General features: G+C 45.1%; 1 protein-coding gene across 7 annotated transcripts in view; it reads right to left on the bottom strand.

Annotated features, from left to right (window-relative positions):
- Positions 1-7,314: 7,314 nt before the first annotated feature.
- The window catches only part of RASGEF1B (RasGEF domain family member 1B), a 39,710-nt gene continuing 21,100 nt past the window's right edge, over positions 7,315-25,924 (bottom strand). For 6 of the 7 annotated variants that reach the window (XM_044429079.1, XM_044429083.1, XM_044429082.1 and 3 more), the window contains exons 5-12: positions 21,134-21,346; positions 20,952-21,026; positions 19,706-19,801; positions 19,246-19,348; positions 18,639-18,718; positions 17,854-17,949; positions 13,230-13,325; positions 9,858-11,745 (exon numbers count right to left, since the gene is read on the bottom strand). In XM_044429079.1, the coding sequence (XP_044285014.1) occupies positions 11,431-11,745; positions 13,230-13,325; positions 17,854-17,949; positions 18,639-18,718; positions 19,246-19,348; positions 19,706-19,801; positions 20,952-21,026; positions 21,134-21,346 (1,074 nt within the window). In that variant the 3' untranslated portion in view covers positions 9,858-11,430. The other variant, XM_044429078.1, reaches the window with a different exon arrangement.

Genomic DNA, 25,924 nt, shown 5'->3' on the forward strand with positions numbered 1-25,924 from the left:
GGTTATGGGCCCTCAAGTCAGCTCCAACCTATGGTGACCCTACGAATGAAAGCTTCCCAAAATGTCTTGTCCATGGAGCCCTGCTCAGGTTCAAGGTGTGGCTTCCTTGGTGGAGTCCATCCCTCCCATATTTGGTCCTTGCTTTTCTTCTACTGCCTTCCGCTTTCCCTAACAAAGATTATCCCTTTGACAGAGTTTTGTCTTCTCATGATGTGCCATGACAGCCTCATTTTAGTCATCTTTGCTTCCAGGGAAAGCTCTGGCTTGATTTGACTGAGGACCCCTTGGTTGTCTTTCTGTCACTCCAAGGCCTTCACAGAACTCTTCTTCAGCACCATGTCTGGAAGGCATCGATTGTCCTCCTGCCAGCTTTCTTCAGTGTCCCGCTTTCCCATCCATACATGGTGACTGGGAGCACAATGATCTTGGCCTTGGTTCTTGGTTCAGGTAAGGTGAAGTATTGTTACATCTGATTCTTTCTAGTTCCTTCATGGCTGCCCTTTGACATCTCTGTCCTCTCTGATTTCTGGGCTCCCTTTGAACTGATAACTGAGCTGCTGACGCATGTGATATCTTTCACAATTTTGATTTCTTCTTTGTCAACAGTAAAGTTCTTTAACTCTCCTATTGTGTAGGTTTCCCCAAAAGACAAATAAGACCTGACTAAGCAGCAGGAGAATTTCAGCATGGAGGTGGCAGGTCCTACAACAACCAGGTAGGCTGCCTCCTGCAGGACTCTGCTAGCCAGTCTGCAGTTTCTGTCTGCTTGTCATTTGCCACCTTAACTCACTCGTTGCTTTGTGCTCAGAGGTTACAAACCATTTCCCCATTTGGTTATATTTTCCTGGAACTCTAATAAATCCTTTACCCTGCAGGCTTTGGGAGTAAAAGAGGGGAGGATTTCAAGGGGGTGTGCAAATTTTCTTGATGCTGACTCAACCACCAGCTTGCACTCAACATGCTGAGCAAAACCTGTAACCAGCTGCGCTGGATAAGGAAGGCCAACTCGAGAATTCCCAGCAGGGTCCTTGGCCAGTTGTTCCCAAAGGACAGAGAGTGTCTGAGGACTGGAAAGAATGTTTTACTCTCAGTGCTGGCAGCAGCAGTTGGTTCTGCTGCTCTAGGCCTTGTACCTGTTCCCCAGGGTACGCATGGGCTCCAGTTCCCCACCTCTCAAATTCATATGGAGGGAGGAATGTGCTTAATTTCAACTTGTAACAGTTTTTAATTGTATCCATTGCTTCTAGAATATATTAGAAGTGTGATTCAGAAACAGTTCTAATATATTCTACACCATATCCTATAAAACTGCCATATACTACACCACATCCTATAAGACTGCCCTATAAGACTGCCCAGCAGTGTCTCCGTGTTCTCCCAGCGTTCTTGTTCTGGTTGGAGGAAGGCTTTGTCTTGGGAAATGCTGTGGACATTTTGGACTCACTAGTTAGAGCTTTAGAGACCTACATCGATGGGGTGGAAGTGAACGCTCAGTGCTTGGTAGGCATAGGTTTAAAATGCAAAATCCAATTCTTGTTTCAGGTCTTTCTGATTCTTCAGTCAATAACACTTTTCCCCATAAGGAGGCACCATCTACCAATCTTTGCTAAGTTTTCCCAGCTGTGTCTGCACTCGTGCCCCCGCTGGTAGACAGAGGGCGATGCAGGGAAGGTATACAAAAACCGAGCAGGCAAATAAGGCACATTTTCTGCTTTATTCTGCTTTACTGTCAAAAAGTCCCGAGACCTCGATAGTGGACAGTATTAACAAGTTTTAAATAAATAAATATATAAAACATTGCCAAGAAACTTGCTGGTCTGTTATAGAAGCCTTCAATCAAGAGTGGCTAGGGTTGATTTTATATGATTTAGGCTCAAATCAGATGTGACATCTGACTGCACAAAGGGCTCACCTGAAAATGCTAAAATAAAAAAATAATTGTGATTCCTGGGCACATCTCCCAGGGACCATGGGAATACCTGGAAGGAATGGGAAAAGTAGAGGGAGAGGGGAATGGCCACCTGAGCCTTCCCTCCGCCTCTGAAGCAAGCACCTTTGCTAGCCTGGCAGAAAAGCCCATCTAGGGAAGATCAGCAAAGGTGGGTGTGAACCGCTACCTCTCCTTCTGGTTTTGGCCAGTAGAACTTAGGAACCTTGGAAGGCTTTGGGTTCAGAGGCTTCTAAGCAGTGAATGTGCAGCCAAGCTGTTCCTCCATTTTAAAGAGAACCCAACATCCTTTGTCCCAGATTTTCTTTGGGGCCTTCTTCAGGGGACTCCTACAAATAGCCTTCAGAGAACTTTGGAAGATCTCTTTTCTGCACTCATAAACTGAAGGAAACTCCAAAGGAAAACTGGGTGAAAGATGTTGACCCTTGGTTAGGAAAAGACCCCAATGTACTAACATCTTGAGACATGGATTCTGTTTGCAAAGCAGACTTGCATCCATTGCGGTAACTTGACCTTGACTTGACCCTCTTAAAGACAGCTAAGCAGGGTTGTGTGTGTCTTTGGGGAGTGGCTGAATGGGGAAGCTCTCCTGTCTGGATCCTGACATGGTGCTTTTCTGCAGCACAAATACCCCGGCAAAACAACAAAGACCAGCCAGCTTCAGTGCGATCCACTGAAGTCAGCAAGTATTCCCCACGCATGCCAGTTGCTCACCACCTTATCAACGGGTCTGTGCACACAAATCAGAAGAGTCAGACATGGGCAGCCCTCAGATAATATTTCCGTACTCTGGAGAGCCGAATCGCCTTGCAGACTCCACAAACACATCCTCGGGTGGAGGAGGTCTTGCACCCATCCTGCTTGAGGGATCTTGTGGGTTGCTGCTTTGCCACTGTGTGTACAGATTCCAGCAGAGCTTTTCTTATGTTCTTATGTTCTTGTCCTTATTTTAGTTGTGCAGGAACTGCAGCAGACAGGGATGCCAGAGACCAGCTTCCCCAAGAATGGGTGTGACCAACCATCCCTAGATAGCCAGGGGGCAGCATGAATTACAGAGGAATGAATGGACACTGAGTCAAACACTCACAGCCAATCGCTGTGGCTGGTTTTGTCCACCCGTCACTTGGCTCATGTGCACAGAGGATGGAGGGGACATCCAGGGTCCACAGTTGTCCACTACAATGTGGATGGTGAAGAGAATTTAGCAGACTTTGCTGGAGGCAGGCTGCATAACAAACTTTTACTTGTGTGAATGAGACTAAAGTTTGGTGTACATATAGAAGTTGAGTTTTCCTCTATTGTGAGGTTAGTCTTCTGAGTAGAGAGTCTTCTTCAGCTGTATGGATTCTCCCCTTCCCAGCTGCACTCATAATCCTAAAATGACTTGATTAAGTTACTTATCCTGGAGAGTGTTGCTGGAACAAGAGTTGCAAAAAGGGTACTTTCATCTGGTTGTGTACATGTGTATACAAAAGAGAGAACAAGAGAATGGGTGAGCGCACAAGACCAGCTTTCCATACATGCCCTCCTGCAGTCCCTTTTGCAATACATTATGACATGCAATGGGGAAGATTTTGGATGTTCTCAAAACATGCTCCCCATGCTTACTCCTGAATAATCCAGTCTCTTGCATTTCTGAGTTGACCTGCTTAAACGGGATGTTTATACTTTGCTTCTTCTGTTCTTTCTGAGTTGGAATGCTTTGGATGGTTTTATGTACACTTGGCACTCATGCTCTTAAAGTCATGCCATTCAGTCAATCAGGATCATTGCTGGAAAGGGAGTCCAAAGGAGTGAAACAGTGCAGATTGCTCTGTTTTGCACTTCTGGTCTTAACGTTTGTGCATTCCAGTTTCCAGTTTCTGTGATACAGGCTGCTGGAGAGTTAAAAGACTGCTTCAATTCTCTGCCATCTCTGTCCTGTGCTCCACAGGCACCAACAAGAAATTCTTAGCACCATTACCAGATTGCAAATTGCAGGATTCTTTGAGTGGAGCTATAGCAGTTAAATTGGAAGCAGCTGGGTCTGATACCATGGCTATACTAGCCTTTCCCAACCTAGGACCCTCCAAAAACATTGGACTCCAAATCCCAATATTCCCAGTCAGGCAGGGATTATGGGACCTGCACCTGGAGGGCACCAGGTTGGGGGAAGCCTCTAATCTTAAATCTTGCAATCCTTTCCCTTTCTTTTGATGCATTCCGTTCTTCGTGTTGAAAAACACTTGATGGCAATAGCATCCCAGTGAAGTGGCATTTCCCCCCTAGGATTTTATCAGACCAGCCCAGTCTGAGTCTTAGTGGAAGATCCTGAGATTCCTTGCAAAGCGTTTTGTTCTCCTCTGACATCTGCTGAAGCAGTCAAAGAACATCAGGAGAATGAAACTGGAGAACAAAACAACCTAGCAATTAACAGCACCATAACAAATCTCCCCTCACCCCTTCTATTGCTTAGGGGCAGTGACATCCTTTTCCTTGCCTGCTTTCTGACTATAATTTACATATCACAGAAAGTTCTAGGTGCAAATAGGAAGCCCAGGCCATAATTTATCAGCAAAAGAATCTGAACTAGAAGTGCTTAGACACATGCATGAGGTTGTGAAGCTGATCATTCTAAAGGACACAGCATTCCAGTTTGCACTGAGAAAAACTGCTGCCGGATTGTGCCCAAGTTTAGTTCTGTACATCCACCAAATGTACTGATTCCTGGTCCAGTGCAAACTTTAACGTTAACCTTTAAAATTCCAAACAATTTGGTGTGCTGGTACCCCCAGGACAGCTTTCAGCCACGTGACTGCTCAGATCATTTGTAGAAACCCTTCTTTGGGCTCTTCTGCTTTTTGGAGGGTGCCTGGAGAGTGAACGGGGTGGCTGTTCCGTTGTGGTGCCCCTGGAGTCTCTCCCTTCTTTAGACTATTACAAGCAGGCCATGAAACATTCCAAGGAAGGAGATGCCACCTGCCTCAAGGGCAGCTGGTTTAACTGATGGACATCTTGGAAATGCTTTGTGTGATTTATTCTAAATTAGCTGCTCTGCATTTTCCTTTCTGTCTCAAGATGAGATCTTTTTCAATATTTGAAAATGGCAATTGACTAAATAGAATTTCCTCAAGAGGGTTTGTATTCTAGCTCCAGGAAAGTAATTGCATCACAGCCCTGCTGGATTCCCCATTCATGAATCCCCACATCCTGGATTTTTATTCTAGATCTTAATGCGGCAAGAAGAGGCCGCCTATTTTTAATTCAGCCCGGAGTTCTTTGGAATTGTTTGGAATCTTCAACTGGACCAATGAGGTCCTGAGATGGCATCCCTCCAAGTCCTGTGGATTGACGGGACCATGGCCAGGCCATCAGAGAAGAACTTTGGACCAGGCTTCCAGGGCCGCTCTCTGCAGAACAGGTGGGAGCTGCTGTCCCACAGCAGAGCTGGCTTCCTACATTTTGCTGTAATACACATGATCATGTAAAGAGCACGACGACCATTAAATCATCAGGTAATTGCACCACTGTTTGAGCACTGTGTTTCTTAAATGGCTCTCTTCTGAACGGACATCTACATTTGAAGCTGGGGATCTAGAGGCCTGATGCAGTAATACTTGGCATTTGCATAAGTACTCCTGATGCCTTATTGAATTGTAAATCTTACATCCACCACCCTGTACGGCAGGCCAGCTTTATTGCTCCCCACGGTGCTTACAGGGATGACCGAGGCTGAGAGAGGGCGGCTAATCTAAGGCCCCACTGCAGAGTCAACTTTCTATCTGCAGGTTGCTTTCCTTGGCTACTAGTTCTTTGCCCTGAAGAATCCAGTCATAATGCAGTGTTTTAAAAGGCTTGCTTCTTTCATCAATATAAATTTAAGTAGTAACACCAACAAAAGAATTCCCGTTTCTTGGATTTGGGCCTATCATTTCTCTTTTTGCCAACACTTGTATGTATGTATGTATGTATGTATGTATGTATTTAGAAAATTTCTATTTACATATTGTATCTAGCAAAAGGGGCTGTGGAGAGGAAAGAGGAATTACTTCAGCTTAGATTTTAATGAAGATGTAACTAATTTTGTACTTTGAAGCACTGTGCAAACCAAAACCCTTGCAATTTAGAATTCTTTGAATTTTGCAATGTTCTCCAATTAAAAATGTGTTTAAAATGCATTTATTAGAAGAAATAATGTTAAAGATGTATTACATTAGGAAAAATGCTTGCAAAGGTGTGTTTATTAGGCAAGAATGTACTCAAAATGTGTGTGTTAAGGGAAATATGCACAAAAACGCTTATGAATGTCTGTGCAAACTCTTTTTTTTAAAATCGCAAAGGTCAGGATGAACCAAGTTGGAGAAATTCTCACATTTGGAGCAAAGCTGAACTTTTGAAAACTTGAGAAGCCGAGAGGACAAAATAAATGGTCGTGTTGCACATCACCCATCCTGCTCCTCTGTCCTTCTATAAATACCAGGTTATTACATCTGTAATGGAAGGCAGAGGAGAAAAGAGACTGTGCACAAGGAAACGTTGCTTGTTGCCATCAGAAGCCAACCTCATTTGCATCCAAAATAGGGGGCCCCTGCCTTGCCTGGGACAATCCTATTGGCTTCCATTTCCAAGAGAGAGACCCACAGTGGCACATCTTGCTGCATCTGTGGCCATGAAGGTAGCAAGGCTTGTCCTGATCAGAAATGCTCCCGGCTCTGGTACGCACCTGCTCCTTTCAAGTTCTTGCATTCTCTCGATCCCCCAACACAAGCTGGTTGCTTCTGGCTATCAGCACCCTTCCCTCCTTCACAGCCCCACACTCACAGTCCAAGGACCTATTCCAGCACGACCACAAATTCTCCAGCCAACTCAAGAACCGAAGCAGCAGCGGTTGAGCATACAGAGAAAATGCGCATTATTTCCATGGATAAATAATTGGGGGAATAATTTCATCGCAGGACATCGGAACAACGCTGGTGTAACTCTTATATATACTGCCTTGGGGATCCTTTTGGTTTACGGCAGAATAGAAAATCAAACCACCAAAGAAATAACAAGCCCGTAATGTACTTTGCAGTTTGGCCGGTTTAGATGCTATTGTCCTCCAGGAGACAAACTGGGAAACACCACAAGGATAATCTCTGGCTTCCACTTCACCACTTCTCTTCCGGGTCATGTGTGCAAGTGGTATTAATAAAGGAAAAGTGAATGTCCTTTCTTAACAATATTTTTTGCATGTTCTTCAAAGGACAGGGATCCTGTTCCTTTTAAAACAAGAATTCTCATGACAAGTGCTGCGATTCTAAGCCCACTTACCCGAGTGTAACCCCCATTAATGTTCTCAGTGGACATGCTATTAGCAACCATTTCAAAAGAGAGACAAACCAGAGTTCCTTTCAAAACCGCAGGTATGCAGGGCAACCTAAGGACATGATTTTTATTGATTTTCAAGTTTGCAGAGTGACAGGAATACATACAAGACCCTTTGATTGGAAGATGATTTGTCAACAGCTGCCTGATGCTCAAAGGGATCTTTCACTTGCCAGAATGTCTAGCGGGTAAATGACAGTGTGTAAGCAGCCCCGGTGACTACAGACTTCATAGGACTGGCTAGCAAAGTGAGCCGTTTCACTGTCAAAACAATGCTCAAACTCCTGAAGCAGAAGACAGAAAGGAGAGGCTGCTTTCCATTCACAGTTGTAGATTAGCTAAAGAGAAACTTTCTTTTTATCTGTAGGATTTTCACAATTTCAATTGGCTTCACCAGATCATATATTATGGTAGGCCATGCCTCCAAAAGCAGGTAGCAAGTCAATAAAACTAAAGTTTATACTAACTCTAACTACAGTCTGAGCTGCAGCTTCTCAAGCAGAAAGTGATGCTTCTCAAGAAGAACAAAAGAAGGGAAAGACAGAAAAAATACAGCTATTTGGGGGATGTCTATATTACAAATTTAAGACAATTTTCAAGCCTGTTTAATTGTTATGGCAAGGCAGAATTTCAGGAACAAATCTTATGAACAAGTTTGAGGTCTTTTTTGGGAATGCCCTCAAAAAGTAAGTTCCCAGGATTCTTTGGAGAAAGCCACAAGGCTGGTTTCATACCAGTTTGTAATGTAGATCTGCCCTTAGACAAACACCAAAAAAGCATAATTGTAATTGGGGTGTTGAGGAGAATTTCTTACACGTCTAGCTACATTTGCTACATATCCTTCTAGTGTCTGCTTTTCCTATCAAAGCATTGTATTTCATTACTTTTTATTTTCAAATAATATAAAATAAGAGTTTGCCAACCAGCAGCTAACTCAAAAACAAAAAGCCTTACAGAAGAAAAATAATAAACCCCATTTCCATGATAAATAGATGAAAACCTTAGCAGCCCGTTTCACTCCATCATGATTCTTTTCTCTCTCAAGGCGAATAACAAAAGTTCCCAGATTCATTCAGCAAACTGTCCTTTCCTTTCCTAACACGAAACAGTCAAAGTTGGAATTCTGATGAGTGACGTGGAAATTTGCTTTAGAATCCAGCATTCAAGTAGCAGCACGTCGTAACACATCAAAGGAACAGCAGGGCAAACGTCAAAGTGTTGGTGGTAGCGGGGAAAATCCCATCCAGGTGTTTCAAAATGAATCAAAGAAGACTCTGATCTTCAAAAGGGTTTCCTCATTACTGTCTTTGATCAATCATGTATAACCAACTTGTGATATAATCTGATAATCTGTCAGGTTTCAGACTCGTCTGTTTATCCTTGAGTTGAGTTTACTCTGCAGCGGTTCCTCTGTATAATGCTTGGACATGTCTTAACCAGTTCTCAGAATGCAGAATGCCACTTGATTTAAAGGGGGTGAGGCAAAGGGAAAATAAATAAATGGCCCTATTCAAGGCTTTGAATAAGAAGAATCCATGTCTGTGTAGCAGCAGGATGAAGCCAGCCATGGACTAGACCCTTCCCAGAAGTGTTGACCTAAAGAGAAAACCAAAGAGATGGAGAAACCTGTCAAGACATTGAGAAGTTGCTCTTCGGAGTATGCAGGAGGGGCACAGAAGGTCCCACTGCAGTCCTCCTGGGTTTCCCCAGAAGGCCATGCCGCTGTCTCTTTCCTCCAATCACAAACTGTTCAGCAGTTTCCCAATGTTCATGCAGTTTATTCTCTATTCTAAAAACATTCAACTGTCTCCCCGAAGGCTTAGTTACTGGAAGTGAGAGCATCAAGCTAAAATATGCTGACATTTTTGATGTTTCGGTCTTTTGCCTTTGGTCCACCTATGACCCTGGCCCCACATCACCCAGCGGGCTTCATGGCTGAGTGAGGACGAGAACCCAGAATTTCTAGATCCCCCGCCCAGCACTTTAAGCACCGCACGAAAGGGGCCATCAATTCCTACCATAGCCAGAATGTTCTTTATTGCCACTGGCATTTGTTTCTGTTCTGTACAGCTCAGCAACTCAAGCCGCCCAAAAGGGCTTCACCCAATGCATCTATGCCAGAACTCCAGTTTTAGTGGCCAAAATGATAATTACACGTGATTAACTAGTCAATGTTCTCATACAAGCAAGGACATGGGATAAATAATGACAATAATTTGGCAAAATTACATATTTGAATTTTAGACAGGGAAACTCAAGTTCCCAATGGATTGAGGATGGGTGGAGCCAACCAGGAAGATGAAATAGTTTGCAGCAATTCTTATGGCAAGTCCAGAAGTTAGAATGACAGTTCGTGGTAAGTTCCCCAGGGTGCTCTTCCCTCGACACATGTAACAGCACATCTGGAGCCGATGGGGTCTAACGCTAGAGCGAACATGCAGCCTGCTGGCCTACTGACGGCCCTTTGACACCGACCTGAGCGTCTTCCACCTGTCCTTTTCAATGTGGTTCTCGGGGCCTTCGCTCTCATAGGAAGCCAAATAAAGTGCTGCGGAGGAAACAAAATGTCACCATGGTGAGATTGCATTTGTCTCTGCCACGCTTCCCAAGAGTACAGGAATCTGGTCCCGATTGTGAAGAGATCTCTTACATGGCTAAAATGTGCTGACACTGATGAGACACAATGGGTCAGATCCTGGTTTCTCCTGAGTGGAACGCTACTCACAGGTTCCTCGCACGGGTGCTATGCAAAGGCATTCCAACACTAGTTGTGCAACGGTTGTGCAATGCAACTAGCACCATGGTAGAAACTGGATATTTGCTCACAACATTCGGGACACCTTTTTTCACTCTTCCCCAGTGCAAAGGTAGTGTTGAGCGAGCGAGTGGATGTGAGGTGGAAGGGAGGCTGTTTAGCTGATTTCCTCTTTCTCTGAAAAGCTACTTGGGAAGGTTGTGGCATCCTTTGTGGGAAATGATGCTGGGGAAAGGGGGAAGGATGAGCAGAAATCGCTTCTCTACTTCCTCCACTGGGAGCCGCCACTGAACATCTCAGTCCCTTCCAGAAACCGAAGGAACAAGGCCCATCTCTAATGCGGATGATCAGTTTTGATTTTCCAGCTGCTTGGTTAGAAATGTTGCCCTGTGAATTAGGGATGGACATTCTCAAACGTTCTATCCCACTCTTGCATCTCAATCCAACCCTCCAGCCAGCCAACCACCTTTGCTGAAACATGACCACCAGATTACAGCATTTGGAGGGGAAACTCTGTGCAGTTTTACAACATGTATTACTTTTAAAGGTAAATTGATTCCATTTGTCCATAGTTTAAACCCTCTTAGTAACCATTAGAATCAAATAATACACAGGTTCTATTAGTTATTTTTATTTATTTTCTCATTAAGTTTTTAAAATTCTGTTCTTAATTTGTTTGTTTCATGGTTGTTTTAACTAAGTTTATTTTACTCTTGATTTATTAGGCTTAGCTGCCTTGAGTGCTGCTTTTGGTGCAAAGGCAGGGTAGAAACGGAATAAATATAACAGGGTAAGTGTTGGATTCTATGGCTGCAGCAAAAGCCGAGCTCAGTCCTTCTCTAATGGGTACGTTCCAGCAAGTCACATGCTGGGACAGCCACCGTGTTCATCATTTGTTAAGGACACGACCCTCCTGCAATGCCCAGAAGCCTAACCTCAGAGGTCTGTAGGTATTCTCTGCAAAGTGGGGGCAGAGGCTGTGTTGGCCTCCCACCCTCCCAGCCTGCACTTTCCACGAGATGGGCTTTTGGGGGCTCTATTAGCTAGAGCAGCTTTGGGGAAGAGAAGGAGGCTGGAGCAGTTGCAGGACACCTCTTGCCCTGGTCTCTCTAGTCAATTTCCTTCTCTATGGTCCCTTTGCCTCCTCTCCAATGTTGCTTTTCCAGCCTCTGGGAGTAGGTGGCACAGTTCTTGCTCTGCTGGATGCCAGGGGCGGAGAAGCAGAGCAGTACCATGACTTCTTCCTAATTCCAGTCTTGGCTCTGGGAGTCTGAACTCCCGTGGCTGCTCAGATGCTGTCCAGGGTCTGTAGGATTGTTCTAACAGATGATTCATATCCTCTGCTTTCTGTCCCAGAAACACTCGGAATTGTTCCTTCACATCAAGGAACAATACAAAGCAATAAAACCATGAAATAAGAATTGACAATGGAGACCAAAGAGAGTCGGTGAAGAAGACATTCCAGTTTTACTAAAACCGAACCAGCCAGCAGCTGCTCAGAAGATGAAATCCTTGACAGCATTAAGGAGACTTCCTGGCCAGCAGACTGAACCAAGCGTGACCTTCGCTTACCATCCTCACTGAAGATGGGGACTGTGAGCAAGTACTGAAGGATTTTCCGGTCCCTCTCAAAAGGACATTCCACTTGTTTCCATGTCATGAACTCACTCACTTGCTTAGCCAGTTCCCAAAATTTCTGTAATCAAAGATTCCAAAGAAGGGAAGGGGGAAGAATCAACACATCAATAAAAGCAAGAACCCAGCCTGCTTAAATCTATCTATCTATCTATCTATCTATCTATCTATCTATCTATCTATCTATCTATATCTATCTATCTTCCAATATTTAAACTGTATTTGATTCTGGTCAGACAAAAGAACCTGGAGTAGGGGGAATTGCAAACTAGTATTTGCTCTGCCTGTGATAAAGGCAGACTTGGTTTTTTAAATCAAGAAGCAAAGATGCCCATTCCTTGTTATACCTCTTCCTCCAAGGATTTCTTTTAGAGCGGAGCAGGGGAAGCACTTCCACCTCAAGGGATCTCCTCTTTCATGGGTAACCTTCTGGGGATCTCACGCTGAGCATCCAGGGAGGGAAAGTTTAACTGTCTTACACACACACGATCACCACCCTGGGGAGCACTTAGTGCCTGGAAAAAAGCCTTCCCCTGAAGGAAAGGGAGAGCTATTTCAAGCCAGATGGCTCTCTGTGTGTATGTTTTGGGGTGGATCACAGCACATGGAGATGTGGCAGTGGCCGCACTTTTGCAGCTGTGATCCCCCCACCATGAAATTAGGCTTTAAAGAAGTACCTCCACTGACCCAAGCTGCTGCAGGAGCATGAGACACAGGATGTGGGGATGCAGGCTGGAGAGGAATATGACCCATCAGCCCCTGGCTGGTTATCCCCATTTAATTATACTAATTACCCCACTCAGAGGGCAGCTGTGTCCTCTTTGGAGGGTGCTGCCAGAATCGCTGAGCTGGATGCTTTTCCTGACCAGAAAATCAACCAAAGAAATGGCAGGCAAATATTTTGGATTCACGGGAGCCTTTATTTCTCTCTTCAGGCCTTTGGAGGTAGAGGGCACAGCAAAGCGAACTGGAGAGAGAAATGAAGAAAAAGGGAAGAGGCGGGTGGGGGAGAGAAAGTGGGCAGAAAGGGGGAGAAAACAGGATGGAGAGAGAGAAGGAGAAAAAGCGCAGAGAAAGAGCAGAGAGGAGGGCTGGGAGAAAGGGAGAGGGGAGCGAAAGCTCTCCCGAAATTTCTGGCTCTTGGACTCCTCTCTGGCTCAGAGTCCCCAGCGGGATGCCCCAAAGGAACAAGGAAAGACCCTGCCACGAAAGAAGCCTTGTTAACACTGTGCTGCAGGAGGGAACACCAGCGGGCCAGAGAGAAAGGCATTTTGTAAGGAAGGGAGGGATACATTATCTATTTAAAAGGAAGGGCTAATGCTTCTTTTCAAATAAGTGGAGGGACAAGGGACTAAGGAGATCAACTGGTTTTCCATGCATGCATCTCGGGCAATGTGAAATTGCAACAGACAGCAAACTACCGGATCTCTCTCAAGCGGCATCAGAAGAACCGGCAGCCACCCACTGGCAAAGCTTGCTGCTCACATTTCAGTCAGCAATGCCTGGGAGCGAAAGCCACCAAGAAATTCTACCTCCTGTACTTACTTCAAAATTGACGTGGCCGTTGGGCAGACGGTTGGCACAGCCCTCGTTGAGGAAGTAAATGTCCTTGATGAGCAGGCTGAAGAAAGGGATCACGATCTAGAGGAAGGACAACAATAGCCCAGGCTCAGCAGCTGATCCAGCAAGAGGCCTGGGAAACGTGGGGCGCTGGGCTCAAATTCCCGAACACAAACTTATTGCAGAGCCAAGAGGACGCGCTGCACAGTTCCTCCTTTCCCGAGTTAGCATGGCAAGTCCTGGTATCCAAATGCTGCCAGCTTTCTCCAACCTGGTGCTCTCCAGATGTGCAGGATTACAACCCCAGCACTGGATAGGCCTCAAGCCCCTTCACTCAGCAAAGGGTTTAACCTTTTTATTTAGTATCTGTTTTTAGAACCATGCTTTTATTCAGTTTTCACTGCTGGTTTTATTGTTGCTTATGTTGTTGATTGTCCTCCTGTTTTGCATTTTATTTTAACTGGATTTTATGTGGTTTTTAGATGGCATTGTTTGCTTCTTGCGAGCTGCCCCTTGGGTATGGGGTGGAATACAAATGCAATGAATAGACATATAAATAAATGGTTGGATCTCATCTGGAGGGTTGCATCCAGTTCTGGGCAGCACAGTTTAAGCAAGATGCAAACTATCTGGAAAAGGTTCGGAGGAAGGCAGCAAACATGATCAGGAACTGGAAACAAAGTCCGATGGAGACTGGAATGACTGGGCATGTTTTGCTAAGGAAAGAGAAGGCGAAGGGGAGGTATGATAGCACTCTACAAGTACTTGAAAGGCTGCCACATGGAGGGCCAGGCTCTCTTCTCAGTTATCCCAGAAAGCAATACATGGATTAACGGGCTGAAGTGAACAGGCCCGGATTCTGGCTGAACATCAGGAAGAACCTCTTGACTTTTAGCGTAATACACCAATGGGACCAATGACTTAGGGAGCCTGGGGTCTCTCTACCCTGGAGGCATTCCAAGATACAGTTGGATGTTTAACTTGAGGTACTGCATTAAGCAGGACACTAGTCCTGATGGCCTTATGGGTCCCTTCCAACTCTCCTGGGATTGTGTGGTTCCCATAATTTCTATCTAGCATAGCGTTCCACTGAATTTCAGAACAGGCGATACAGAGAAACAACACAAAGAATCTCCTGCCTCCCTCCAGGTTTTTTGTTTTGGTTGACACAGCATAAAGCCCACAAATTTGGAGGCAATCTGTTCAGGCGGAGTGGAATGAATTCAGACTTAGCCGTGCTTAGAGGAGACCCCGTGAAATCAGTGGGACTCAAGTTAAGGCATGGCAGACTTGATGGTCAATGCATGACTAAGTCTGGATCCATCCCACAGTTTTACAATTATTTGGCTTGTCCCAGTTCACAGATTCCATTTCCAATTACATGGTCATGTCTTTCCTAAAACAACCAATCCCTGTCTCTGGTTAAGACCTAATTTTCTGTATTAATTTAATTAATGCATAAATCTATTAATCAATAGATTCTGAATCATTTATTAGACCCCTTCTGTAGTTCAGCCTTCCCCAAACAGAAGGCCACCAAGTGTGCTGGACTACAACCCCCACCAGCATGGGTGACCCTGCTGGCTGAGAGTGATGGGCATTGTACTCCAACACAGATGGCAGCCACCAGCTCGGAGATGATTTCAACAGATTTCAGATTATTTTGCTGCTACTAACTGGACAGCTGTTTGCCAAATTAGGTTCCTTTTTTAGAAGCATTTTATAGCCTCATCATTTATATCACCCCAAAGTATTTTCAAAAGCATCAGCTTTCAATTCTCATGTCTTAATTATTATTGTACAAGGTTACATCTGCTCCCAGCACTTCCGAAGTCTATTCAGGCCCTGGAGGGAATAGATGTGTACTCAGCACGTGCCCTGGGATGGGGTCGTGTGCATGGCTGGCCCCCTCTGCCCAGGCCCCCCCTGAGGTGCACTCCGCCTGCCTACGACAGTTCCATGCAACTGGTCCCCAGCTAAATTCAGACCGTGCCGATGTGCGTGGAGGTGTCGGCATGGCGAACATGGTGGGCGACAATGTGTCCCATGCTCTTCCAGCCCCAGACTTTTTCTGGAATGCCTGAGGGGCAAAACAGACATGTTTTTACGTAAAGTGACAGGAGGTCCTTCTTAAGGAGCCATTCCTCAGGGAGGCGAGGGGGGCGGCAGCAAGAAGAAGGGCCTTCTTGGTGGTTGCACCCCATCTCTGGAATAGGCTCCCCAGAGAGGTGTGCCTGGCTCCATAATTGTTATCATTTCAGCAAGAGGAGAAGACTTATCTCTTCTCCAGCTATTTAACAGCTGATTTTAACAATAATCTTATTTTTAACATGACCATGGTTTATAATTTTAGTTTAGTTTATGTTATTTATTTATGGCTGTTTAATTTTTTTCATGTCATGATCTTAATTTGTTGGGCTATGTTTTTGTATTATTGATGTTTGGGTAATGTTTTTAGTGTTATTGATTTTAGAAGGTGGTTTGTTTTAATTGTTGTAAGCCACACAGGGAGCTCAATTACAGGCAATGGTAGCAACATAGAAACTGAAATAGTAAATAAATAGTAAATGTATGTATACAAATGTATGTATACAAAAGCCCTGCAGATGCTTTTGCTTGTCACTCCTATGAAACACTGGATTGCTAAGCAAGCTGGGGGGCGGGGGGGGGGGAGGGGAACAACATCTCCCCTCCCTGACCTCCATCACTCACCCCCACCCCCCAATCTAACAGCTACAGGGGTTATTGCTATTGCTATTACTATTATTATTATTACTGTAGAGTAGATAGTGGCCAGGCCCAGATCTTAAAAGCCACCTACTCCCACTCCAGTGTAGGGGTCCTGATCCAGACTGGGAACCCTCTGCCCCCTCTGGAGTAAAAACAAAACTGTAAACAAAACCAGCCACTAGCCAGGAGGCACACATCAAAGTAAATTTGCTTTGGCATTTTGTGCACAAAAAATACAAAAAAGACAAGTTCTTTGTCCATATGCAAACATACACACATGCATGGATGCACACTCTGAAATACCATAGGTTTAAAAGATCTGGTACCAGGTTATATTATTCTCCAACCCAATTTGTACAATCTGTTCTACTCCGTTCCCCAAACTTAGTCCATGTAAGTGAGAACAACTCTTGAAGGAGCCAAAGCAAAGCTTGCCCCGTTTCCATCCAGTTCAAACCCAGAGGATGCTGCTCTCCTAAAACAGGTAACAGGCAGTGCAGCGATTTCAGAGGAATCGTTTTCCAGGGGACATCCCTGCACCAGCCTTGCTCCACTGATTTTCGTCTCCATGCCTTTCACCCCAAGAGCAAAGCATTTCTCTATCACCCATTACAAAGCTGCTCTGTCTCTTTCACAGGCTGGGCTGCTGGGGAGGGAGAAAACCCGCTTGGAAATTGATTCTCTGCAAAAGGCAGCAAGGGCAGAACGGGGAATTGAAAAGAAATGAAAACAAATGTTTCCATCAGGATGGAGGGGGATGGCTTACTAAAGACAGGCTCAGAATAGGTGTTCTGAATTATCAGAAAGCCTTCCTTTGTCCTTGATTACAGCTCCAGGACCACATCTTGTGCCCCCACTAGCCTGCTGGCAATTCTGTTTATCCTTTTCTCCAGCACAAGACTCAAGCCTTCCATTCCCCTTTGGCCTTTTCAAGAAGAAAATTAACCAGCTCTCACATCCTTGCCCCTTGCAAACAAGAGAGGTCTCTGAGCTAGGTATGTCTGAAGGGAAATGGTCAGACTAGAACGATCAATAAAAGACTTCCTTTGAACAAGTGCAGGCAAGTGTGATCAACCACAGCATTTTTTGGGATGTGGCTGAGCATCTCTCGAAACAGAGCCTTAAAGCCAAATAGGGCAAACTTGTGGCCACACATCTATTTAGGAGATTATGCATTCATTGCCTTTTATCCCCCAAAAAGTCCCCAGGGCAACACAAAAAATGAAGCTTATCAAGCAATATAATACATAGCATTCTGAAGACAGTAAGCCATGAAGAAAAGCTTATTTAAAAGGAGAGCCCAGAATTACACAGAATACCGTTCAAGTGGAATAAAATTGGTTTTAATGGAGCAGCTAAAAGTAAGCAAGAACGGAACCAGTCCAGTCTTCCTGGAGAGGGAGTTCCATGATCAAGATGCTTCCACAGAGAAGGTCCTGCCTGCATCTTAACCTCTCTTGGGGATGAGACAAGGCATTGGAACTTCTGAAACAGATCCTAAATTACAGGCAGTCTCATAGGAGAGCATGCATTCCTATAGAATCCTGGCCCCAAATTGTTCAGGTTTTTATAGGTTTGCACCAGCACCCTGAACTACGCCCAGGAACAGAATGGAAACAAATGCTGTAGGTTAGTTGCTGTTCCGTCAAAACACACACCAAAAAGCAAATTGGCTGCGGAATTTTGCACAATCTTCAAAGAGCAGCCCATATTAAAATGTTTCTGTCCGACACATCGGGAAGGCACCAGGTTATGGAAGTCTGGTTCAGAGGAAGAGAATACTTTGTCCCAAGCGGCCGCTCACCATGCAAACCAACAAGACCATTCCATTATAGACCATTTAAATCATGGTCAATTGCAAGGATATTTACGACGATACCTTCTCCCTGCTGCTGTGAGCTGTCAGAGACCGTTGCGCGGCTCCACGCAGGGCTGTGCGGTAATTGTAGAAATTGCTGGAAGGGTCCATTTGATGCTAGAGAAAGAAAGGGTGGAAATGGGCAATTAACACATTTCATGCCATGTGTAATCTCGTTACAGCCCCGGGAAAAGGCCAGTGTTTATTTCAGGGTGGTGATGTGAGGACAGCATCCGACATGAAGCACAGGCGGGAGCACTTTAAGATCATGCACAGCAAAAACAGACCATAAGCCAAAGCTCATCTAATCGGTAAGAGGGCCAGAGATACGCGGAGGGAGCCTGTGTTCAGTGCACTCTTATCCAAATCAAATTACTCATCATTGAAACAATTTGAAAGTAATGGCAAGGGGATCTAGACAGACATTCATGTGCAATGTCTTCCAGAATGCTCTGTTTCTGGAATGGCATCTGGAAATGGACAACCCAGTGCCCTCCAGTTGTTTAGAACTACAAATCCCATAATCCTTGGCCACTGGCCATTCTGGCTGGGACTGATGAGAAGTGTAGCCTCAGTCTTCTGAAAGGCATTGTATCGCCTGTTCTTGGTGAAAGCTGCTAGATTTTTCTCATGGGCTAGTAGCTTCCTGTCTTAGTATTCATACACACTGTAATTGGTGCATTAGGATATTCCTTTTATCCCTCTTTTAACAGTAGTAGCTTCTGCAGTACAAAACATGCACAGAATAGGTAGGTACAGGTTAGCAGGAGATGTCTTCCCCTTTTGGAGATCCAAATCAGATTTACCTCCAGAATGTCAAACTTGGCTGTCTTGACTTTGGACCATGTTTTCTTTAGTCTAGAGACAGGACTCATGTTCATTCCAGCTTTTAGTTGATAGGATGATGGGAGGGATGAGGAAGAAGAGACAAGAGAAAGAGGATATAAGTGCTCATGCCTAAATATATTTAAAATGTAGAACCGGTGAGTGATTGCTGTGAAGATAACCTCCCCACACACATACAGACCCCACTGCCGCCCCCCCAACCACCGAGGGAGTGCAGGGGTCATCATTCTGGGCAAAACCCATAGGAACCGTGGGTATTGCCTTGTTCCATTTCACCTAATATTGTCAACACTGACTGGCAGCAGCTCTCAGGATTCCAGGCAGGGGAACTTTCTGGAGATGCTGGGGCCTAGCCCTGTCTGGTCTTAGCGATGTGCCATTACAAGACTGCAGTGGCCCAGGGAACAAGGAGGAGACGCAGGGGAAGAGGGCCCAGCTGCTACCAGCAGTCATCCCGAGCCTGCCCAGCTGGCCCAATCAGATTGAGGCGAGCCAACTCGCTGCTGAGCCAAGCATCTTCTACAAACAGGAGCTTTTTAACAAAACGAGCATTGACAAAGGACTCACAAATGATAGCCATTAAGGAGTTGAAGTTGCCGATGTTAAAACACTCCCGGGCCACGTCAATGAAGTAGTCTATCATCCTCACTCTGTGCTTTTTCTTCACAGGCTGCAAAAGAAAGACAAAATAAATTGTCAGCCATGTCCTGTGGTACCCACGCTTCTCACAGCACTTAAAGATACTCACCTGTGCTAAATATTAGTGCCTGGTGAGGGGGAGTTAACCTTTACTATCTGTTCTTTCTAATTTAGTCCTAGCAAGGAGCCTCTCCCATGGGGGAACATTGAAGGTTCCACCCCTCCACAGTCCCACCAGTATGAAAAGTCACAACAAAGAATTTTACTATCGCATTGTGTGCCCCATGCAGAAAGGCTGCTAAGCCTTCCAAGGCTTCATCCGTGTGAACATGCACAGAAGCACCAAAGAATAAAACAGCCACAGGCAAGACTGGACAGATCTGCTTACCATGCATATTTCTGTGGCAACCAGGTAACTGAGCCTGTTAAACCATTCCACATATGCTTGCAGGTTCCGGGTTTTCTTCCGATCACCATAGCAGCTCTGAGAAAAGATAAATTGCGCACGTGTTTTCCAGGTTACATTTCTTGGTGGTGGGACATATTCTAATCTGATGGCCATACCATTGGCTTAGCCAGATGCTTACTAAAATAAGCTTCCTTAACTTTTTGAAATTACTATTCAATGAATATATCCCACCCTTCTTTGCAAAAAGTCCAAAATAATTAAATCCCCATATATAACAGTATAACATATATACCCCATTAAAATCTAAACACTAACATTGCAAAAATTATAAAACCTTAACTGAAACCATATAAAAGACTATCTTATACCCTTTCCCAATGACATGCCCAAGCCATTCTTGGAATCATGGACTATCAGAACGACAAACAAGCTTGACTTTGCAGTGCTTGAGTCTTCACTTAAAGTACAGAAGACAACATGCTAAACCCATACTGAAAGGCTCAGTATAGTTCAAGTGTAGGAGTCATTGAATCATGGACTATCATGTCATCTGAACCCTGCTATGCTAACAAGCCATGGCTTATTAACCACAAACAAACCACAATTCACAATCCAACAGCAAGCCATGGGTTCTCTTTTTGGGTTGCTTGCAGTTAACAAACCAAGGGTTGCTAGCATGACTGGGTTCTGTCAACATGATAACCTATGTTTCAATAACTCACACTTCCACCCAACTTCAGCCCTTGAGCATGGGCTACTGTGTTTTCTGACCCCAGTCAACTAGTTCAAGTTGACATCTGACACTGTTCACAGCCTCAGTAATCCAGTTTCCACCTGGATTTCCCCCATTCCCAGAGCCACAGTATGTCAAAATTGCTTCTTTGTTATGGATCGACATAGCTCTACGTGAGGTCAGGAGCCATTCCATGTCAGCTCTTCATGAAATACACCAGCTCCTGCTTACCTTTCAGCTTTCCACAGTCCATGCCCTCCAGATATTTAGGACTACAACTCCCAGCTTTCCTGTTCATGGGCCATCTTGCCTAGGGTTGATGGGAACTGACATCCAAAACATCCAGAGGGCACCAAATCTGGAAAGGTGACACGAGGCTCCAACACAGCACTACCCCCTTGATTGGCAGAATCCTGAGTGCCACTTGCCCCCTTGGCTACCTGCAGACCGCCACCCACACGTGGATTTTGCATCCCTTCCCACCCTATTCACCTTGTCATTATCCAGGGGATCCTTTTGTACAAATGCTTGGACGAATTCTTGTGCTCCAATGTAACTGAGTCTCTCCTGAAGAAAAGAAAGAGTTCAGTGATGCATCCAAACTCACATGTGGGTACCAAAACAGAGGAGCCAGTGGTCCCAAACAGGAGAGATGGAGGGGAAGATCAACTCACGAGCTCGATGTGCGTCAGCTGCTGGGCTAACACATAGGGGTCAGCGCAGACAGAGAAGATATCACGCTGGATGGCCTGCGGTTTGGCCTTCAGGACGGTCAGTCTGTCTGTCGAGGTTGCGTTGATCTTCGCAAGCACCTCCTCGTACTGGCTGAGGGAGGCCAGCTTACGAATCAGACCCTGGGTGATCTGCTGCACATTTTTCCGGTACATCTGCCAAAGCAAAAGAGAAATGTTCTATCCTATTTCTATACCAGCTTCCTGAAGCAAACCAACTAGAATAACAGAAAATAAGAACCATATCCCAATTAAAAAGAACAAAACATTGAAAAAACTCTTTCAAAGCCACAGATTTTTTTTTTAATCACCTATGAAGGTATGTCTCGACTTCCTTCCTGAATGTAGGGGATGGAGACTGAAGAGGAGGAGGAGAATAGTCAAGTGATGCTCAGATTCTTAAAGCATCTTTGGATGTCTGATTTGTGTCAGTCTGATGGCCCTCCTATGGAGGCAAAGCCCATAGGAGGCTGATCATAAGGGCCCGCCAAGCTCATGGAGGGGCTGGCAGTCCTTCACGTGATCTGGCCTCAAAAGATGCTGGCAAGCAACACATCTGTTGCAACCTGCTTCCGTTGCTTCCCTCCCCACGGATCTGGGCAGCTGCATTTGGCATCAGTAGTAGCCTCTCCATTACTCTGTGCTACTCCAGAGTAATGCTGAAACAGACCGATTCCAAAGTTGCTCAGGTTTGTAAAGAGCATCTCCACTTGATGTCTTGCCATGTTACCAGAATGCATCATTGCCAGCTGCTCCGTCAGCTCTAGTGAGGAGCAGTCATTTGGCTGTAAGCATCCCTCCAACTGAAACTGGCAGAAGGAAACTCTCTGGCCTGGAATGCCAAGCCCATTCGCACATCCCAAAAAGCAAAGCAGCACCTGAGGTGCCAAGCGCCTGCCTGCAACAGTGGCTCTTGGGCAGCTGCACCATGGACCAGTCCTGCGGCAAGAGAGATGCCCCGGGGCTGTGGCTGCCAGATGTTTTCTTCTGGAATTCCCATCAGGCCTAGCCCACGCAGGCAATGCCCACCCTGACTGACCACTGCATTGCTGCAAAGCTGAGATAGGCATCTGTGGCACATGGAGACCAGGGAAATGCATAAGCAATTTTGTTCTCACGTCACAGACCTCTGGCTTGATTCTCAAATTAGAAAGTAATACAGTGTCTGTGGACATGCACTTTAAAAAGAAAGGCAGACAGAATGAAAAACAGAACGGAACAGGGGTGGAAAGTAAAGCGATGGAAGTGGAATGCACCCTAGCAACTTATCCACTACAGGAAACATGCACACCACAAACTCTCTTCTAGTAAAAAACACCAATTTAATTTGTCTTCTTCTGGTTTAACTTCATTCCCAAAGTCAATCAGCTTGAGGTTGGACTCATAAAGCTGTTTTAGGCAAGCTGCGCTGCCAACACAAGTGGTTTCTGGCCTTTTTGAAGCTATGATGCATGCTGAACATGCAAGATGTCTTATGGCAGCCTTTTCGAGGTACGATAAATCCACAAACTGAAAGCATACAAGTTTTAGGATGTAGGAGCCGGGAAATTACAAACATCAAGTAACAGACTGCTGGTTTCTATTATAGGAATCAAAGGGCTTTTATTGTTTCTTTTCTTTTCCCTTTTTTAGACATTTAACCTTTGGCAAAAGGGCAGGATCAAGCTGTGAAAGACAGCGACAGTGCTGGTATTTATTTTCGTTCAGGGTCTCTGAGGTACTGCATGGCAGCTTGGGAGACTGTTAGATGAAATATCTGTAGTGATATATATCTGGTTTTTAAAAACAGCCTAAAGGAAGTGGGTAACCTTATCGCTGCATGCCTCTTTGATAGCCTATATTCACCAATGCGTTGGGACCAATGTCACCATTGGACAATGCAGATTAGTGCTAAGACTGTCACCAGGAGGGTATAAGCAAATTTAACTTCACACATGTGTGGGTACCTTAGGGGCTTGTAAATTGAATGAAATACAAAGCCATGTCACACATTACTTTTTAGGGTTTCACCTAAAAATCTAATATTTATTAGATTTTATTTAATACATTTTTATCTCAGCCCATAGCCCAAAGGCTCTCCCAAAGACAGTATTTATATCCCAACTTTTTCTTTTTTAAAGAATTCAGAGCAGCTCACATAATTCTCCTGCTGCTACTCTCACTCTTATCCTCACAAGAACCTTCTGAACCAGGCTGGGCTGAGAGTCAGTGACTGGCCCAAAGTCAGCCGGTTGGCTCCATGGCTGAGCGGGGACTAGAACCCAGGTCGCCTGAGTCCCAGTCCCGTGCTCTTCACCACTGCGCCACACTGGCTCTCTGTGAATGTGGCATACATATAACCTTTAGAAGCACCTGCACCAAGTAGTCATGACTGCATATTGCCCCCTGCTGAGTGTAGACTCAGTGGCAAAGTTACCATGACATCTGCAAATGGACGGGAAGCAGTGGCAGAGAAATCAAATTGTTATTGACATTACCATGCAAAGAAGGTGAAACTTGTCACATGAAATGTGTGTAAATGAGGGGTGGGGGGGAGCAAGACTTTAAAATCCCAGAATTTCAAAACAGTGTAGTCGCTCCTTCCTCCTTTTGCAATGCTTTTGCTTTCTACTGCATTTTCAAGATTTAAATGTGTAGGTGCATGTGGAGAGAGTAGAAAACTGCAGTATATATAAATCTGAAAGGATTTAAAAAATAATAGAATAATATAACATAAAATAAAATCTAGTCCCTGCTTGGCAGGCACAAAAATTACAGGGCAAATAGGCATTGGTTCCAATCTTACATTTTTAATGTCTGCCTTCATAAAAATGTTAAATATTTATGGTTTGAATTACTAATTGTTTCTTGAATAATTAATTAATTACTATTTCCAGTCCATCTTTTAGGGGAAGCTACCTTTTTTAACAACTCAGATTTATTTAACCCTGACCCTCTGACACAAGACCAAGAATGGCAGCTACAGAGTTTTGTGGGGCTTACTTGTCGCACTCTTCCAACTGGACAGACTAAACCAAGTCAGTGTGGTAAACCTGTGGCCCTCCAGATGTTGTTGGCCTGCAACTCCCATCAGCCCCTCTGGCCTAGCCAATGCAGAGGGATGGGAAATGTAGTATAACAGCATCTAGAGAGCCACAAGCTGCCCCCCTCCCATCTTAAGCCCCTGCAAGGTTATCCTCTGGATCTAGTCCTTGCTTTGTTGCAGCATAAAACATGCTTATATTTGCAAAGAGGGAAAGAAGCACTCAAGAACTGTGGACTCCTCAGAGCCAGCTGGGGTAGAAATGGCAAACGCAAACTTCTGACGGAGGAGCTCATGGGCCACCCTGTCTGAAGCAGCCTAGCATCTCTGGGCTGATCTGCAATGCAGTGCAACAGAACAAGGTCGCCAGAGTTTGCGTTTACCCTTCCAAGACAATTACTAGCCAATATAACTAATAATTTATGGTGCTTAGATCTGCAATGTTAGCTTTCCCCATATTTTTTCCTGTTTAAAAGGCAATGCAGAATCACTTGTTTTATTTATGCCAGGCACAATCCTACGCCTGTTTAGAGAGAGAAATTTGTAGCCTCCCAGCACGTCCCAGGCAGCCACTCCTGCATGCTCACGACGGTGAACTCATCACACACAGCCAGAATCTTCTATATGAGCCATTCTTGGTGGATGCGGGTGCTCCCCATGGCTTTACAGGCACCCCTCGGCTTCTCCTCCCTTTGAACAACAGAACTGAACTAATCCTTTTAGTGACAAATTTTTAAAAATAATAATCAGATGCTTCTAAATATGTAATATCCACCCACCCTGGGCACCGCAGAGAAGGTAGGATGCAAGGCCCAAGGAGAAAACACATTTATGCCTATCTCTATGCATCTGTGCTCCCATATGGTAGCTGCTAGGCCCCAGCTGGTGACCAAGGTGTTTGTCAATGGGGAAAGGGACAGCTGGGTTGATGTGGAGGCAGGGAGGAGGGGGAGGGAGAGGGGGAGGGGGAGGGAGAGGAAGAGGAAGAGGAGGAGGCACTCGACAAGATTTCAGAAGCAGACCAGATGCTGAGCAGCTATATGGATGGGAAGTGCGGGAAAAGAGCACTAAGCCAACGGAAAAAAAACACCCTATAGGCGGGCTTAAGTATGTGCCTTGCATGGCCAGTTCTGAGACCCTGAACACATGGGTGGATGAAAAGCAGTTCTTACCAATCACATATTTTGTCCTGCAGGTGGCTATGAATAGCATCTGCCAGGCTTCCGGCTTCCGTTTACCAACTCCCCAGGATTAAAGTTGGTGAAAGACCAAGCACTTACGCATGCATGCAGGCAGAGGGAGATTCCGGTGTGTTTTCCTAGCTTAGATTCTAGGATAACAGGCAGGCATCGTCTGTGTAACTATGGGAGAGTCCAGTTAGGATCCCCACAATATTCCTTCCTCCCCTTTAACCAGCTGCTCAGGGGCACGACTGAGCCATGGCGATGCATATGGCTTTCACTCTCACCCCCCATGCCTGTCATCTTGTCTGCAGGCCTGTGTCAGGAAATCCCAGTGCGACTTTCTTCCACACTCAGGGAGATATCACAGCACATATATTAGCAGACAGAGGGAGGTGATTATTTGATTTATACAATCTGATTTTTATTTTTTAGTCTTCTTTCATCATGCCCTTTAACAGACTTCTCACGGCAGCTTGCAAACACAGAATATCAAACAAATTCAACACACACAGCACTGCTTTGCTGGTC

This window comes from Varanus komodoensis, unplaced genomic scaffold (assembly GCF_004798865.1).
Source record: "Varanus komodoensis strain SLA01 unplaced genomic scaffold, ASM479886v1 scaffold2, whole genome shotgun sequence".
Classification (NCBI taxonomy): domain Eukaryota; kingdom Metazoa; phylum Chordata; class Lepidosauria; order Squamata; family Varanidae; genus Varanus; species Varanus komodoensis.